At 32.2% G+C, this 20255-nt stretch overlaps 1 protein-coding gene across 3 annotated transcripts in view; it reads right to left on the bottom strand.

Moving 5' to 3' along the window:
- Positions 1 to 6988: 6988 nt before the first annotated feature.
- Positions 6989 to 20255, bottom strand: part of LRFN5 (leucine rich repeat and fibronectin type III domain containing 5) — a 262043-nt gene continuing 248776 nt past the window's right edge. For 2 of the 3 annotated variants that reach the window (XM_007164154.2, XM_057541923.1), the window contains 3 exons: positions 18257 to 18969; positions 12363 to 12406; positions 6989 to 7333 (listed from right to left, as the gene is read on the bottom strand). In XM_007164154.2, coding sequence (XP_007164216.1) covers positions 7316 to 7333; positions 12363 to 12406; positions 18257 to 18969 — 775 coding nt within the window. In that variant the 3' untranslated portion in view covers positions 6989 to 7315. The remainder of the gene's footprint in view (positions 7334 to 12362; positions 12407 to 18256; positions 18970 to 20255) is intronic. The other variant, XM_028167308.2, reaches the window with a different exon arrangement.

Genomic DNA, 20255 nt, shown 5'->3' with positions numbered 1-20255 from the left:
AAATCTTCCCTTTGATAAAACAGATGGGAGATTCCCTGTGAACAGTTCCTAAGTCACTTCACTCAAGAATTCAAATAAAAAAAAGTTTCCAATCACATCCAATTAAATTTTCATATATAAATTGTTAAATATGATAAGTTATGAATCTTAATGCACCAATTTTATTTTCTTAACTCAAGCCAGAAAAATAATTTGGACGTACTTTATTGTTTTCTTATTTTAACCTTTGTACATGTCATACTCCCTAAGGATCATAAAATGCTATATTATGCCATATCTTTATAGGTACCTCTGATGCTTCTTTCTTTAACAGGAACAACAACAAAAAGACAGATTAAAACAACTCTTTCAAGCAGACATCATGAACCACAATCAACCTGCATTTGTGCTACCATAATATAAAGTATTTATTGTTGACTTTTACATGTATTCACAAATGTTATGCTACTACAGGTTGTGAGGGATTTATGCATATAAATAACAAATTCTTTTGGAAAGCACTATTGATTTATTTCATTTGTTGCCTCTTTTAATTTTTATGCTGGTACTCAGATCATAAGGGCAGCTAGAGAGTTGTTTATGACTTGCTTTAGTAACCCATAGAGAGAAAAAATTATTTGCTGGTGATTTGATTAGGCGGCATTTGGGAATGCTGGTTTGTGGGAGCAGCCTCTGAGAGTTTGGTAGTATATTATTAACAGAGAGACTGGCATATGTGTTAGTTGATAAGACTCAGGTGGGTGATGGATATTACCCTTAAAACTGGATTCCAATTAGGAGGACAGAAATGAAAGATTAGAATTAGTAAATACCGTAAGAAGAGAAGCCAATGATAGCTTAGGTTGGAAGCAAGTGAAATAGATGTGACAAGTTTACATTTATCAAATGAGCCTAGTGAACTTAAAATAAGTTCATTCAGTTAACAATTATGATAATCAGATATGTGATACTGAAAATATTCTAAGACCAATCATGTCATCAAGAGAGTATAACAATTTTAACTTATATATACCAGCAAACAATGTCCCAAAATGTATGAAGCTGGCAGAACTGAAGAAAGAGACAGTTCTATAACACTATTTGGAGACTTTAATAAGTCACTTTGAATAATGGACAGAACTGACCTTACAGAAACAGAAAGAACTATAGGAGAATACTAGGAACATCAACAAATTAGATGGCCTAGGTAAAACTGATGAATTCTTAGAAACACACAAATTACCTAAACTTACTCAAGAGGAAAAGAAAATCTCAACAGACCTATACTGATAAAAAGTTGAATCAATAATCCAAGATCTCCCAACAAAGAAACTCCAGCACCAGATATATGGCTTCACTAGTGAATTCTACCAAACACAGGATACCAAAGACAGATAAAAAACATCACAAGGACATAGAACTATACACCAATATCCATTGTGTATAGAGATGCGAATAACCTTAACAAAAGACTAGCAAAACAAATGCAACAGCATATTAAAAAGATTATACATCAAGACCATGTAGGATTTACCCCAGGAATGCTAAGGTGACTAAAGATAAGAAAATCAATCAATGTAATACACCACATTGATAGAATAAAGATACAAACAACAAGAACAAAACAAACAAACAAAGAAAACCCCCAAAACCACATGATCATCTCAACTCTGAGAAACACAAAATCATTTGGAAAAAACACAACACTCTTTCCTGATTAAAAACACTAGAAACAGGAGGGAACTTCCTAGAAACAGGATAAAAGCCAGTTTTGAAAAATCCACAATCTATGTCATATTCCTCTTGAAAGATTGAAAGCTTTCCTCTAAGGTCAAAAATAACATAACGATGCCATTTTCACCACTGCCATTCAATATTTTACTGGAATTTCTAGCCAGAGCAATTAGACAGGAAAAGAAAATTTAAAGTATTCTAATAGAAAAGAAGAAATAAGCTATAGTTGTCCCTTGGTATCCTTGGGGCATTGGTTCCAGAATCCCCTCTGGATACCAAAATGCAAGGATGCTCAAGCCCCTTACATAAAATAGTGCAGGATTTGCATACAACCTAAGCATATCCTCCCATATACTTTAAATTATCTCTAGATCACTTATACTACAATGTAAATGCTAGTAAAGAGTTGTAAATATAATGTAACTGCTATATAAATAGTTGCCAGCAAATGGTAAATTTAAGTTCTGCTCTTGGAACTTTCTAGAATTTTATTTCATTTATGTTTAAAAATATTTTTGATTCATGACTGGTTGAATCCAGATTCAGAAACAGTGGATATGGAGGACCAACTGTATCTCTATTCACGTGTGGCATGATTCTATATGTAGAAATCCCAAAGAATTCACAAGAAAGTTACTATAGCTAATAAACTAATTCCACCTAGTTGCAAGGTACAAGATTAACACCCAGAAATCAGCTGTTATTTTAATACCAGCTATGATAATATATCCACAAAGATAATTAAGAAAGCAATTCCATTTACAAGAGCATCTAAAAGAATTAAATACCTAGGAATGAATTTATCCAAGGAAGTGAAAGACTTGTACATTGAAAAGCACAAAACATTGTTGAAAGAAATTAAAGACAGCCTTTGTCCATGGATTGAAAGACTTGATATTGTTACAATGTCAAAACTACCCAATGTGATCTACATGTTCAATGCAATCTCTATCAAAATTCCAACTGCTGTTCTGTGGAAAGGGAAAAGCCAATCCTCATATTCATTTGCAAGAGGGTCACAATAGGTAAACCATCTTGAAAAACCAGAACAAAGCTGGAGGACTCACACTTCTGGTTTGAAAAGTTAAAAAGCTACAGTAATCAAAACATTGTGGTACTGGCATAAAGACAGACATATAGACCAATGGAGTAGAATATAGAGTCTAGAAATAAATGCATACATCTATGGCCAGTTGATTTTTGACAAGCCTGCCAAGTCCATTCAATGAGAAAAGAATAGTTTTTCAACAAATGATGTTAGGACAACTGGATTTCCACATCTAAAATTGGAGCTTTACCTCAAATCATATACAAAAATTTACTCAAAATGGATCCATCATCAATACATAAGAGCTAAAAATTATAACACTCTTAGAGAAATACATAGGGGCAAGTCTTTATGACCATTGATTGGTTAATGAATTCTTAGATATGACACCAAAAGCACAAACACAAAAGAAAAAACTACATAAATGGACTTCATAAAAATTAAACATTTTTGTTCATCAAATGATAATACCAAGAAAGTGAAAAGACAACCTACTGAATGGGAGAAAATAGTTCCAAATGATATACCTGAGAAGCATTTAATATCCAGCATATGCAAAGGATGGTTTCAACTCAATAACAAAAGACAATCCAATTAAAAAATTTGCAAAGGACTTGAGCTGACATTTCTCCAAAGTAGATATACAAATAGTCAATAAGCATATGAAAAGAAGCTCAATATCATTAGTGATTAGGGAAATGCAAATCACTACCATAATGAGATAATTTACACCTACTAGGATAATTATTAAAAAACTGAAAATTACAAATGTGGAGAAATTGGAACCCTTGCACACTTGCACATTAGTGTAGTGAATGTAAAATGGTGTAGCCACAGTGGAAAACAGTTTGGCAATTCCTCAAAAAACTCAACATAAAATTACTACCCACTCCTAGGTATATAGCAAAAAAAATTGAAAACTGAAACTCAAATATATACCCGTGTACCAATGTTCTTTGTAGTATTATGCCCAGTGCCCATGAGGTAAAAACACCACGTGTCCATCAAAAGATGAATGAATAAAAAATGTGCTATATATAGGATTAAATATTACTCAACCTTAAAAAGAAATGAAGTTCTGATATATGCTTCAGCATAGATGACCTTAGAAACATTATGATAAGTGGAATAAGACAGACAGAAAAAGACAAACATTGTAAGACCCCACTTATGTGACGTATCTAGCATAGGCAAATTCATAGGCAGAGAAAGTTGATTAGAGTTTACCAGGGATTGGTGGGAGGGAGAATAGTTATTATTGATAATTGGGTACAGATTTTGTATTTGGGGTGATAGAAACATTTTAAAAATAGATAGTGGTGATGATTGGACAGCATTGTGAATGTAAATAATGCCAGTGAATTGTACACTCTAAATGGTTAAAATAACAAATTTCATGTTACATATATTTTGCACATAAAAAATCTAGTGTAGAGTTTCCCTGAATATTATACTCGTATACCAAACAAAATAATCATATGCTAGGGACTTTTACTTTGGTTGGACATAGTACATTCTCTGTCACTTGCATTTTTAAATAATTGCATATGCTTTGATACACACACTCACACACACACACCCATTTCATAAGTAGACCCATGAGATGTCAGATACACATATTTTGGAAATAAAAATGTAAATAAATAAAAATGGAGTAAGTTCTTAACACATAGAAAGCAGAATATAGGAAGAAATAATCTGAATATATTTTGGACAAAAAACACCAAGAATGTGTCACAAAACATTCCATATATATGAAACAGGATATTATGTATTTTTAACAGACAAAAACTTGTCCAAACTAATCTGAGAGTTATTAAATTACAAATAAAATAGGAAATTAAAATTATTTGAGTTTTCTTTCCATGTATAAGTTATTCATTTCAACCAGTAATGGTATTTTATTACTAATCTTCAATTCTACAGATTATGGATTTCAAAATTCATGATTGTAGATTTTCAAAATTTTAATTATGGTTTTCAGTCAACTTTCATGCTTCACAAGCTGTGTTTATATTGCATTCAAAACACTTTTGATTTTCTTGTGTGTGTGCTTGATATGCTTTATATTATGTGTAAGATGTCACAAATTGAACTGACAAATATTCATACTAACTATGTTATATATTGTTACCAGTTAGTTTACTTCCAAAATTACTGAGGAATGTAGAGTAAGAGAAAAAATGGTAGTGGTTTTCAATGCATGGTCAAGAACCTTACAGTGAGACTTTTTATCATACATTTCTTCACCCCTTTATAATACGCTCAGCTAAAAGAAACTGTTTCCACTTATTCTAAAAATATTATTTTGTCACATTTTTGCAAAACTTTTACTTGTGAATGATCATTAATCCTATTTAGTTATGGGTTCACAATTGTGTTCTCTTAACCTCATAGTATAAGAATTAAATAACTATCCATAAAAACAACTGATTATTGCACACTTCCAGGATCAGAGACTGTGCCTAAGTATTCCTCAACAATATTTGAAAAAAAGAGAAAATATGTACACTATGAGTGTTGTTTGAATTTGTGCATAAATGAAGTTTTAGATTTAGGTATAGGTGATGCAGAGTGAAGACTTGAAGTGATTAAGTACAATTTTAGTTCTAACACACTAAAAATCCTGTTCCTTAGAACACAATAGCATGAATATCCTAAAAAGATGAAGGGGTCAGACTATGTTCTTACCATCATCAAGAAAAACAATAATTGGGCCAGATGGGGTGGAGATTGGGGCAAGTGGAATGTAAGGATAAACAGGAGAATGTCCTTGAAGAAAAGGTTGCAGGTTTTCCCAAGAGAGAACTTAAAAAGTTAAACTCTGCCCTGAACTCTAGGAAAGCCATTTGTGTTCCTGACGCTTTATATTTCAGGAGAAAATTTGTGTACGACAGGAACAGATTCACAGAGGCAATGCTTATTGTCCAATTTGTCTCCTTTTTGTCACCATAAACATTTATCCATGCATATATACACTTAACACACATGTAAACAGGATTGCTCTGGGCATTTGAGTCGGCACAAAACAGAGAATGAAGTCAGTTGCCCAAGGTCACAAACTAACTACATTTCAACTCAAACGTGTTACTTCTGTTTCAGTTGTGCATTGTGTGTGTCTGGGAGTAAGAGTGAGTGTGTGTGTGTGTGTGTGTGTGTGTACCCACAGGTTTTAATTATGCCTAGTGTAGTTCGGTTCCTGAGCACAGATTCCAAGTGCCATCTAATGGCTGACATTCTGTAACCTCTCTGGATGGTTGGATATTTTTAAGTCTAAAAGATGTGGAATGGTTAACAGATTAACCTACATTTCTCAAAGGCAGTTTTCTGGATTTTTTAGATTTAACTAAATTTTTAAAAATTTAAACTACATATTGCATTTAATGATAGACAACTACCAGAATTGTCAAGGAACAGAAATAAAATCTCTCAAGTTTGAGAGAATCTGAATTCAATTGTTAAAAGCAATGCTACTAAAATATTTTTAATCGAACTTATTGCTTACACCAAGTACAGTGATACATTTATATGCATTTTCAAATTTTACAGTAATATTAATCCTTTGAGAATATGGAAGAGTAGAGTGAGAATTGGTTAAATTCACTCATCCCTAGGGTTTGAACTCATGCCTGCTAGGTTTGAGTACTGCTTAAATATGACTGTACTAACATATATTAGCCATCAAAAATATCTTACTCCTACTCATGCTGGTGCTAAATAAGATGTATGTTCTTCTTTGTTTATCCTGGAATTATATATATTTTTATCTCCAATGGAAAATTGGAGAAATGGGCACTTATAATGAAACATAAGGCCTAAAATTATTAAAACCTCTTTGCCCTTGCTCTCCAGAAAAACAATGAATCAATTTGGATTAATTACAATATGCCTACCTTGATACTTTCTGAAATTCCACTAGAAGAAGAGATCCCTCATCACTTTCGGTCTTACACTGAAGCATAAAATTGCCGTAAAGCTGTTTAAATAGTTGTACTGCTCTCCCATAGAAGTGGGTGCACTTCAGTCATGGAAGAACTAGTTCCAATATTATAAAGCAATTTGTGATCCCCTAAGGTTTTTGTACTACATAGATGTAAAATAGTATTATTAGTTCCTACAATCATCACTTCACCATTCACACTTGAAGCAACTGAGGTTTCCACAAATCAGGCAGTGTGCAAATTCTGTCATAGTAAAACATTTATTTGTTAAAGTGATATAGATTATTCAAGATTCTACAGTCTTAAATCATGGATGGCAATGTAACATGGATTGATACAGAACTCGATGCCAATGTAGGTTTTTTTCTTTCCTTCTTTAAAAAAAAAATACTTGTAGGTCAGAAGAAAAAAAATTTTGGTTTTAAAAGGGGATGAACCATGGTCTGATAGAGCCAGTTCTGTGGCATCAGAGACTTCTGCTTCAGCTCCTGTGGACAATTTCTTCTAGGACACCAGTTCAACAATTAGCCTTTGTGAATTGAAACATTTTTAAATTTTGTCTGGTAAAAATGTCAGTGGCAAGTTTTTTCAGGAGAGAGAGAAGTGGTGCTCTTCAGATTAACTCCGGCCTCTGAAATGAAAGAAAAAGAAAAAGAAAAAAGAAAAAAAAAAGAGAAGAAAGAAAACACACAGCTAATAAGATCACTGGGCTAGCAATCTAGAAGTTACTGAACTGTAAGCACCCAGGCAGGAGCTTATTGCTACAAAATACTAGATATATTTCTGGATACTATTTAGACATGCACATCAGCACTTAAAATGTTCCCTGGTAATTTCAAATTATTGAATATATTAAAAAAATCTCATTTTAGAAAGGAATCTGAATGTTTTAAGACTAAATAGTTATGCAAGTCAGAGCCAAATTGAGGAATGGCATTTTTCCTTGCTTTGATTTTCACATTTATATTCTCAAATTAAGAGAAAAAAAGTTACTTTATTCATTAATGCATGCTATTCAGGCTTTAACAAATATTCACATTGGCTTTTAAAATATGAACATTTTAGATCAAATTTGTTCATCATATCTAAAACCTACGTGATCTCTACTTTTTTAATATATTCTTTTGGAAGGTTTGTATCATATTAAGGTTTTATAAAATTTAATTATGCATTTACTGATAGTGAAGACAATAAATTCATCTACATTAATTAGTTCTTCACCCACAGAACAAATAAAATAAATGTGAAAACTGACAATAACTCACAAGCAAAGGCATTTCATAGTTAACATGATTTTGAAAGAAAATCATATAAAAAACAATTTTAAAATATTTAAATAACAAACTGTGAAAATGTTTTTTCTCTAACATGGGTTCTCAGTACTCATGGCTTTCAAATATGTGTATAAATTCGATACTTCGATAAGATGGAAAATAACTTTTGAGAAATATACAATTTCATAATATGAAATAGAAGTAATTTTTCTCCTTTCCATTCAAAAACAACTACATGTTTACAAGTTGAGGGTTATAAAATGCATGGAACAAATGAATGATGAAAAATAGCTTCTTAACTTCAAATATTCTGTATCAAAGTGTTGCTATAGAACATATTTGGATAACTTTGTGTGGTAAAGGTAGGCAAAATACTATAGAGATATTTTACTTAAGAAAATATTTCAAAATAGTTAATCGGAATAAGTGAAGTTATTTTTGAGACAAACGATAATTTTTGAGAATTATTGAACAAAGAATTACTGGATGTTTGAAGATTGTTAATAGATAATAGATGTGTATCCGATTTTTAAAAAATAATTACTTGGAAACTACTGAAATATAGACATCATTAGCATACTTTGCCTGGAATATTCATTCTAAGGAAAACACTACAAAAATCACTTTAAACTACGATGGGAAATAGCTAAATTCCTCGCTATTGGATTCACAGCACAGCTTATTTTGGTGAAATTGGTTATCAACAAGATCTTTATTTATTTTTGTATATCCAGTAATATGTTCCCTTTGATTAAAAAAAAGTGATTGTACTATACCAAATTTCATTTCAGGAAGTAGTAATATAGAAAAGACTAAATATACCTAGAAGAAAAATATAGTGGACAGTATAATTAGTCTGACTTTGGAAATAATAAATCCTTCCAGAATAACAAACTTTCTTTTAATATCAAGTTAATGATTCTATAAGCTGACATAGTTTAAAGAGTTTTTGGTTCAATTTCACATTACATAATAACATTAACAAACTGTAGGACTATGGTTTATAAAAAAGTTGTTATTTTGAAGATTAGGAAATAGCAATCGGTTTTGGGAACAATGGTGTGAATTTGTCTGCCCTGAATCTGCCATTATTGAAACGATGACATAATATGAAGTTGAATAAAAATTTTATATGTAAGATTCAAAATAACACTTTTTACTTATCAATAAACAAGCATAATGATTCCATAAAGATCCAAATATGGAACACAAAATTACAAGAGCATCACAAAGAAAAAACAAGATAGACTATAATACCTATGCTAAAACGTTATAAGAACTAAAAATAATGAATTTGGGGTAGGTTCAGGATGTTTTGTCAATGGTCCTCATTTGACAGTGAAAGGGTATCGTGCAAAACACTGCACAATCTTATCAACAGTACTACAAATAAAAGGAGAAATTAAAGCTACCTCAACATTAGAAGAAGAAAAAAATACCTCGACATTGAATGGATTTGGGAAACTGTTATTGCTCTTACTCTGAATGTAATTAAGACCTATGAGAGATTTTTTGTCTTATATAATTAGGATATCTAAAAAGAAGGAAATGATTTCTAAAGGTCATTGCTGACACTAGGGTTCTATATATTTTTTCTGATTTTCTGTAATGTTCAAATAAATATGTCAAAAAGTATGCTTTATTATAAAAATAGTTAAATGTTTTCTACAATATCTATTCTATTACTCATTATTTTTTTTTTATTTGCAATGTCTATTCTATTACTCTTTTTTTTTTTTTTTTTTAATTTACTTGAAGGTAATATCATAGGTGGAAGAAACCCTACAGAACCAAATATTTTATATTGGTCATTCTTGTTTGTACAAAAAACATTGGAAAGATATCTGAATCATATACACACATTTGTTTTGCTGCTCAGCTCTTAGTTCATACGATTTCCAAACTGTGTTTTCCCATAGTTGTTTTAATATTGCTGTTTATTTCTAATCCACACTAACTTTTTATTCACTTATATGTTAATAGTTTGTCTAAAAGAACTACTACTGTCACCTAGGAAACATTTTTTTTATTATATTAAAAAATGTGTTTTAAGTTTATTTACTTATTTTATTGTCTATATACATAAGGAACATTTTGATCTCCATTTAAGGCAATGGGCAGTGTCCAAATGTTTGGAAAATATATTTTGCCACTGGGTGGAAAAAGACATGTATGTTACCATCCTACAGGGAATATAAACTTAAACTAAAATTGTATAATCCTCCTTATCCCACTATCATCTCCCCACCAAAAAAATAAGAAGCTGTGGGCACAAGGAACCTCTGCCAGCTCTCTACCTCACTTCATTCACAAGGTAAAGTACTGCTGACAGTGTGAAAAGCCATGAGAAGACTAGCACACAGGTCACAGTCTCTTCAAAGGGACATTACTGTTTGGTTGTGCTGACAGTTGTAGAAATGATAAGCCTGCTATTGCAGAAATCATTTATCAAATAACAAGAAGAGTTGCACTGAAGTCATATGGTGACTTACATCTGATAACAGAAATGTAGCAAGAAATTGGCTGATGAGTAAATGTTGTATTACCACTAAATTGTGTTAACATTCTTCTATGCCTGTGGATTTATTTTTCTAGCTAATGCTCGTAGAAAGAAAACAAAATAGCCAAAGCATGGAGGGAAAGTTGCTATGACATTATGACATAATGTTTCCAAAAAGGAACTCAATAAAGAGCATACAATTTTAAAAATAGGTGACATATTCTACATATGCACATTCACTATGAAATCTAATACAAACACACATATGTACACATGAATTTACTACATACAGAAACGACAAATCACTGAAAGATCATGCACCAAATTATTAGTATTCGTATCTGGGTGGTGGGTTATGACAGATTTACATTTATTTTTTTATTTTAAGCTATATTTTCCAAAGTTCTCTAATACTAATTACTTTGGGACAAAGAAAATCGTTATTAGAAATCTTATGTACTTATCACATTGGCAAGCCTTTTGCTACCTCAAGTAGCACACAAACTCCCAAGGAGATTACTTTTCTCTAAATTTGACTTCTAACACTGTGGTAAAATAAGGAAATAAACACAATAATATGTAACATGCCCTACAAAATATGAATACTTGGAGAATTGCTTTAATTGGTAATTGAAAGATGATCAGATTGATTCTCCTGCTTCCAAATCTTGATAGAACATTTAGAACCATTCTGGATCATGCTTCTGATAGGGGAAGCTTGACTTTTTAATTCCTTTCTAAGGATATTCTCTTTCAGAACAGCCAGGTGTCCAAAGTTACATGATAAATTAATGTTTTCAAATCAAAGACAGAGGGAGAGAGGGAGGGAAGAAAGGAAGAAGAAAGAAAGGGAGAGAGGGAGAGAAAGAAAGGGAAGGTGGTAGAGAACAAAGGCACCTTCATGCAGGTCAGTTCAATTCTATTAACACCAAGTACGTGCCCGACCCTGTGCTATAGATTGTTTCCAGTGAGCCATCTGTTTGTTTTTTTGCAGCATAGGAATGGGACCCTAAATTCAGTAAAGAAATGATGAAAAACATTTTGTTTGATTTGGGAATGGAATTCTTTAGGGGAAACCCAGAACAATGGTCCAAGTTACTGTTATCTTTTAAATAAGAAATGTTAAAAAAAAAAAGACGCTTATTTTTACTATCAACAAATAAATCAATGTCTTTTTCTAAGAACTTTTAAAAGCAGAATATTTTTTCTGTGCCAAATCTTAAGCAAATGGCTGATGCATCCAGCTGTTTGAACAGATTGCTAAAGTGTCATTCTGCTCTGGAAACACACTTTCTGATCCAATTAAAATGCAGGAATCAAATACTCATTTGAAACTTGAAAAAAAAAAGAAAGAAAAGAAAACCAAGAAGAGTAATTGGTTGCTGACAAAAGGAATACCATGAATATTTCATGTGTAGTCTTTTGCTCCATTTTATAGCAGCTTCATTCATTTCATATACATGAAACACTTCTGTTCATCCACTTTCGGTGAGGCCTAATATATTATCTCAGCTTCTGTTAGGATGTGGAGCTCAAGGATAGGAGTGAATATATTCTTATCAAGCTACTGTCTTCACGTTGGGAAATATTTGTAAAAATACACATGATATCATGTGCGACTACAAATGTGACTCCAAAGTCACACTAGTATTCCCTTTATTCTTACAATGTGAATTGTAAGAATTCTGGTTAACCAGAAGTATGTCTAAATTTAGGAACTGGAAATTCACTTAACCAAACTGAACTTCACCACTGAGCATCGAGTAAGTTTTAATGGAAAATTTCAACAAGTTACATAAACTAGCAAAACAAAAATTAAAAATTCATTTATAAAAGAATATACCCACTTAAGTGCCGAAGCATGTGACAGGTAACAAGAATCTCACCTGTGTTTCCTGGACAGTCTGGTCAACATTAGTCGGCAAAGCATCTGGGAATAAAATTTTCAGTGTCATGAACAATTCATTTTTTATGAAACAGACCTTAAAATACTTCACACTGAAACCTTGATAAGATTCATCTTAACAAAGAGTTATCTACACATTTTTTTTGATAATAACTTACCAGTTCTTGGGTTAATTGCAATTGACTTTATAATACTTCATAGTTCTCTATGGCTATTTCCTCATACATAATACTCTAAACGCAGAATTTTTAAAAATATTGTTCTAGTTACTAAAATGAGTAATTATCAATATGGAATGCACTTTTACAGCAAGAGTTCAATAAGAAAATCAGGCTTCTATTCATTTTCCTTACTCAAAGTTAACATTTCGACCAGAGTTGCATATGATTAATATGGAAAGATACATCAAGGAAAAACAATCCAAAGCAGGAAATGTAGTTTTACCATATTCACCACGCAAAGTATAAAATAATAATTTACAATATAAACCATTATTCAATAACCCCCAAGATAATAATAGCATATTTTGCTGAATACCAGTTTATCCTTATATAAAACAGTAATGTTCTAAATGCAAACATTCTGCCTTCAAATGTTCATATGTATATTCCAATGGACTATAAATGTTTAATATCATTAAATAGCCCTGTACAGTACACATTCTATTTCCTCCCAAATGTCCTATTTTAAAGCAAATACTCTAGTCATTAAGAAGGGACACAATTATAAGAAAAAATTAGGTGTCTCAGGAAAACGTCATTCTAAGGGTTCACAGGTGAGTGTGATGAGAACAGTACAAAATACTTTTTTGATAAAACCTCCAGCATAAATATTCATATAAATTTACAATGACTTCTGGAGATTAGGTTTTACATGAAAGCAATAACAAGACATGTTCGCATTATACAGAAAAAAAATAATTAGGAAATTACATTATGGTAGAGCCCACATAGTATATTCTATAAGTCCCTTCATGTTGATGGTAACTTTAGATCCTAAGTTTTGACTTTGAAATAGCTGAAAAAATCAGAAGACAGTGGTACACTGATTATTGTTATATTGAGTATTTATGATATTTGATGAAATTGCAGATGCATTAATATTACCTTAAAGAGGTAATTTCATATTTTAGTATACTCCCAGTTACAAACTGTTACTTTCTATGTCCCCCTTCAGATAACACCACGATTAGGATGACTCGATTCCAGTAATACGTTTACCATTCTTTATTCTGTACTGCTAAAAGAAGGATGGTTTCTGTTGCAAAAAATGAACGAACAACCCACCCCAAACCTGACAAAACTAATTGTATTTGTAATCTCAGCATGTATTTATCTAGCATGGGAGAGAAAGGACTGAGTAATCTGAAAGACAGAGCTCTGAAACAGTTATATTTAAAATTCTAGTCATTAATTTTGGTTATTTCCTCTTTCCTCTATGAAATTTTAAAAGTGAGATATTTTTTATCCATAAATTTACCTCAACTAACACTGAACTCACAAACATTATAAGGTAAATTGTCATTATTATTATTATTAGTGTTTTATTACCAATGGAGGAAGATAAGAAAAATCCTTTTCCCATCCAATCCACCACTGGGCTGAAGTCCTTTCCCCAAAACACATTACACACACACACACAGAAGCATCCACATACGCTGTTGAAGTGGAAAGACTGGACTCTTCCTGAGACTCAAGGGAAGGCTGAGCAAGGAGAAGAGGGTACATAGTCTTCATTCTGTCTAAAATAAATGAACATTGCTTGCTTATCATTATAAAATGTAGTTGGAATTCTGCCACACTGAGAAGAAAATGGGCTCGTATCTGCAGTCTTCTTTGGAAGAAACACCCCAATTACCTTCACAATTCTTGTACAAGAAGATGCTTTATGTTTTTGAAATTTTTTAAACTACTGGCATTTTAATGATTGTTTTTAACTTTATTATTATGAATAAACAGAAGGGGAAATACTAAAATTTAGGAAGTAAAAGTCTATTGATGTGAACTTTGTGATAATTGTTTTATTAATTTTTTAGTTTTATAAATGAATATTAATTTCTTTACAGTAATACAGGCAAATAAAATAGTTAAAATTTAGTTTGGAAGTACTTTTTGAGTGCTTTAAGGCAAAGCAGAAAATACTTCATAAAAAAAAGAAGATTCCTGTGGACAATGGAAGACATATAATTTTTAAAAATTCTTTAAATTCTTGTGGAGAAAGTATGTATCATTCAGGTAGTAAACTTGTTATGTCTATAGGTGGCTTACAATAGCTCAAAAACTTACATTCTAAAACTTTTTTAGTGAACTATATCTGCAAAGTAGCTAAAATCAACTGTCTAAAAGCATAAAAAAGCTTACTGTTACCTCAACTTAACTAGTACATTTAATGGTTAGAAAAAAAATGTAGAAAATGTGTTGTCCTCAGCAATGGTGTTATTGTATCTAATTTAAATTATTGTATTTAATGTACCTCTGTGTTAATCTATTTGTAAACTAAAAATAAATAATATTCATCAAACCAAACTTCGTTTCTTCTTACGATTTTGAGCCTACTTCGGATGCTTTATTATTCCTTTATGGAACTTATCTATTACATATACTTTTCTTTAAAAAGACGTGCTTCAGTAATAGTTTGACATTATCAAATTGGGGGACAATTATCCAAAACAAAAAGTAACACAGAAATACATATAATTTTAAAAAAAGTTTGGAGTAAATATCTGTAAATATATTATTTGTCAGTTTGTTAGTGAACAAACTGAAACCATAGTGTAAAATGGCTAAAAATTAAAGAAGAATAATTAAGAACAAGGAAGCAAAAACAATATATACAACCTATACACAGTCAGCAACAACAAACAGCAAAACCATATGCTTTGGATCACATATATGTAGTTGGTTAAATAAGGAATGTAAGAAATGACAGAAAGAAAAACAACAAGAGGGACAGAATTTCTTGCTTATAGTAATATAATATCTGGATCAAAAATCTCCATTGTGTTAATTAATCAAAATTCTTAATATTGAGCTTTCTTCCCTGGCTCCATTCACTTATTTATTCATCTATCCATTTGCTCATTCATTCATCTGAGTAACTACTGCATTTTGGATATTATACCAGGTACCTTTAATCACCCCCAACCTTCCCATAGATTTATCTTTCAGCCACTTCACACTGAAACTGCCCTGAGCAAAACATTTTTCATATACTTATCAACAACACCAAATAACATCTGACCCTCTTGATAGGCCAATTTTTGTTCACATATTTTGTTCAAATATAAACTTTTTGAAAGATAGGAACACAGGCCTTCTTAACACCTATAGAACAAGTGTTCAAGCATTTGGTTAATTCACCCTAAAAAGAGTCTTGTAAAAGCAATAACAATTTAAATGGTTTCAATGGCTTTAGTCAAACAGAATAAAATTTCACATGATTAGATATTAAAAGAGTTCTAAATGTTTATGAGAAATAAAAGATATTTAATTAAAGTTTCATTAGAAACATAAGCAGGAAATTGATTTTAAAAAATCCAGGCAACTGGAAAATAGAACATAAGTTAATCAGTAGCTTCGAGTAGACACACTAAGCTGCCGCCTGTTCTGTGTGATTTCAGCGCCCCCTTGACCACAATGTTCATTGTGCCAGAGATTCCTTGTTTGGGGATTCATTTCTTTAAGTCTTGAAATCTTTTATATATTCAGGATATTTTGATACTATGCAGGTAAAAACTAGGAAGGTGAAAAATAATACGCTTTTGTCAATCAGCACTTCATGAAGAATTAAGTAACTGGTGTTAATTAAAAATGTTTAGTTGGGATTAGAGCATTATTACAGAAATAGTGTTGAAAATACACTTCACTTTGAGCAATGCTTTGATTTTACAAAATAATACCACACATGTGATCTCATTTATTCTTCACAAGAACTATATACCTGACCCAGGAAGGCTGATTATATTTTAGAAATGTGAAAGACAAACTTCAGAAAAAGAAGCAGGGCAGAGAAGACATTTAGGAAACACCTAAGGTAATGAAAGCCCATTAGACAAATTTTTTCATGAGTTGCTCAGAAAGTAATCTCTAACTGCTTTCATCTAATCCACTTTTGAATGTCATCATGATAAATCATGTATAATATGTGCCTTGGTCAAGTTGAAATTAACTGAAAATTTTATAAATGCTTCCAACAAGAGGAAATTAAACCAACAATGGACATTCCTCACCTGTGTTTTAAATGGTATTTCAAGTAATCTGAAAGAGTTACTAAACTTTTACTGTGTGTTTAACTTACTCCCAGGGAGTAATTTACATAAAGTCCATATCTTATTATACTATGGCTAAAATTTTTTGTGCAACATTCCCACATGAACCTTATTCTCAAAAAAAAAAACCCAAAAAAACAAAACAATAACAAAAAAACCCCAAAGTCCTGTTCACTGATCTTAATAAAACACCATTAAGTTACCATATAATATTGTAAAAAATTTCAGCGAGTAGATAGAACATTTCTCTATAGACCTTGATTTCAGTGACTGTCCAAGAATGTCATATTATCAAGGAGCAATATTACTGTCTGACTAAATTAAAAATCCTTTTTTAAATGACATATTCCCACTAAGTTGTATAATTTCTAATTAAATTTCATCGCAAGTTTTGGTTCAAATAATAAATACATTTACTCAGACAGAAACATTCAAATTCAGAATTACAGGGCAGAAGGTAAAAACGAAACTACTATCTGGTTAATGAGCAATGACTTTATATTGCTTATAAATGTAATAAGAACTCTATTAGAAGATTTTTATTTAACTTGGTGATAAAAATAAATATCCCTTTGATAAAGGCAGTTTTGCATTTTTGTTTCCCTATTTAACTTGCATTAAGAAAAATATAAAGCTCATTCATTCACCAAATGTGTGCTGAATGAATGAAAACACCTTCATATGCCCAGGCAGATGCATATGACTTAAAACTGGCCTGTGACTTAAAACTGAATTGGCTTTTTTTGCCAAATGAAAAATCAATTGCATTTTCTTCTGCTTCCTACTGAAAAAGCTGTGTCATAGATGAGAAATATCTTAGAACCATTAAGGCACCTGAACCAAGAATGTTGATTAGAAGGGTACTTATTTTAACACTGTCTGGGTATACTTGAGTATTTTATTTTAAACAACATGACAACACAGAGCTGTTCTCTAAAATATTTGCCTAAAAACAAACACCACTGTCATTGAAAGAAAATATACAATCTACTCATTGAAAAATACCAATCATCCATAGGTGGTACTTTGTAAGACTGGAGGAAATAGCATTATTTATGCAAGACTTTTTTTTCATATGACAACTTTCATTTTGTGGTCTGCTATTGCAGAACCTGGTAGCTGGTCCTAGAATGGGGAAGGCACTGCTGTCATGCTTTTTCCCTAAACAATTTTATATATATGACCTTCATATATACATGGATATATATATGAAGTTACTTCATATATATCCATGTATATATGAAGTAACTATACCCTAGAGGGTTTATACGCTATGGCTCTGTTAGCCATGAATCAGAGAGATAAGACTGGGATTTCAAATTCCAATTTCCTATGTGAGTTCTCAAAATAATTTTTTCATTAAAAAGAAATAATAGGTTACACAGTGCTTTCCAATATCCACTCAGAATTTGAAAGAGTTGCTTTTCCACTATGCCCATCAGAACTGTTGGACTGAATTAACATCGCATTCATAGACATGCTTCTTTTAGAAAACAGTCCGCATGTGTTCGGTGAGTTAATATAATAATAGTATTCCTTTAATTCTCCATTCAGGGAGTACCTGTGCCTTGCTCTGGATCTCTCAGCAGGCAAAGTGAGAAACTTACTTGGCTTTGAATGTGCTCTTTTAGATGTGGGTCCCTCTGTGCCAGAATCAGGAGGTCGACTAGCTAACTGCAAGGCAGTTGAGTTATTTCTGTTAGTGTTTTGGGACTCAACATTTGTGACAGCTTCACTCTGTGGGTCGGTACTTGGCTTCGTGCCAGTCTTTCTTTTCTGCTTTTGGGACACAGAAGTGCTTGAAGTCCAGGTAGGAGGCAAAGCAGAGGTAGTGGTAGAGGAGTCCTGACTTGAACAAGTTTCTGAACATTGTGTCACATTGTCATTGGCAACTTTAAAACACTGGGCATTCTCTTCGTGTCCCACAGCTTGTTTGGACATGGACTGGGGCAGCGTCACACTGCAGCCTTGTATTTGAGCCCCATTAGTTTGAGAGCAGACGTTGCTGACCTTGGTGACCTTGTGTTGCCCATTATTGTTACAAACCTTATACCGGATCATTAGAATGATGATGAAAACCAGCACAGAGGCTACAATGATTCCACCAATAATAATAATCATGGTGCCTCCCAAAAACTGGGACTGCATGAAATGGCAACGCACATAATCCTCTTCCGTAGTAAACTGGATGCAACCCACGACTCTTGTGGCAGTGAGGGAAGTAATGCCATCATCGTATATTGCCAAGACACACAAGTCATACATAGTTCCAGCAGCCAGGTTATTGACAAGAAAAGTTTTGCTCGTAGGAGGTATCATTCTGAGGGACAATGGAATTTGTGTTAATATTAAAAACAAAACAAAACAGATACACACACAGTCATTATGACTTTAGTTCTGTTTCATTTCAGTACTCATTAAGATCAGCACATTTATAACATATGAAATATGAGAAAATGATCTAATCTTATATTTACCCAGTCAAAATGGCTAAAAGTCATTGTTGGATTCTGCATTCTATTAACGGTGCCTGCACTATGTCTTGACAAGCTGACTAATTACATTGCTTGGCAAAGCAGAATTCCTAATAAAAGCCACGGTTAAAAAATCATTTATGACAAATTACTTTTGAAAGGTGTGACTGTGACATTATCTGACTACTAAACAAATCCATTTAGCACTTACAACACCTCTGTGACTAAAAGCCAATTTGAAGGAAGGGAAAACACTGACAATCGCATTAGAAACCAGAATGGAAATGCAATTCAGAGTATTTATTTTTCAAATCAGTTATAAGCTACTATGGAATGGTAATCAGTAAATCTATCTTTAATAACTAAGATACTTACTAAGATTAAAGTACTTTATTTACAGATCTCAACCCTCTCTATGTCTTCAACACTTGGTTCCCAGTATGTTCTTATCTATAAATGAGGTTGATGCGTAATATTGTCCTAGAATCATGAACAGGGCAAAGCTGTTGACCAGAGCATAAATCCCTTATCCTCCCCATTGTGGGCTGATGAAATTACTTTCACAACATAGTTTGTAAAGTTTGATAAGAGTTTAAGACATCTCTGAATCCATTGTATCACTAAAGTCTTCTGTGGCTCCTATTCTCCACTACTTTTTTCTACTCAGTAGCAACCATATATGACTAAGATTTAATTTGGAAAAAAGGCTTGAAACTCTCTTTTTTCTCTGAAAGAGTTTTAGAAATTTCAAGACTTGGCAATGCTAATCTGTTATACAACCTAAACAATGTGTTCTAAATGTACCAAGAAACTTTTAGGCTAGAGTATGTATTGTGGCTGAGATCACTACCACTTAGTGAGTGCATAAGAAATGCCAGGCATTACTAAGCACTTTATATGCATTATGATTTCATTTTTACAATGACTTATGAGGTAGGCATTATCACCATTTTACACGTGACAAACATTAAGGTCAGGAATTCAAGCAATTTCCTCAGGGTCATAGAGAATTTACTTGTCATGGAAGGATTAAAATCTTGGAATTTGGAAAATAGAAACGGACCTATTTCACAGAGCTAATGTTTAAAGTATATAGAATGTCTAGGAGCTACAGGAAAGTAAGGGGTAGGGG

The sequence above is a fragment of the Balaenoptera acutorostrata genome, chromosome 3, assembly GCF_949987535.1.
Source record: "Balaenoptera acutorostrata chromosome 3, mBalAcu1.1, whole genome shotgun sequence".
NCBI classification, from domain to species: domain Eukaryota; kingdom Metazoa; phylum Chordata; class Mammalia; order Artiodactyla; family Balaenopteridae; genus Balaenoptera; species Balaenoptera acutorostrata.
This window is presented reverse-complemented; position numbering and strand designations above follow the sequence as displayed.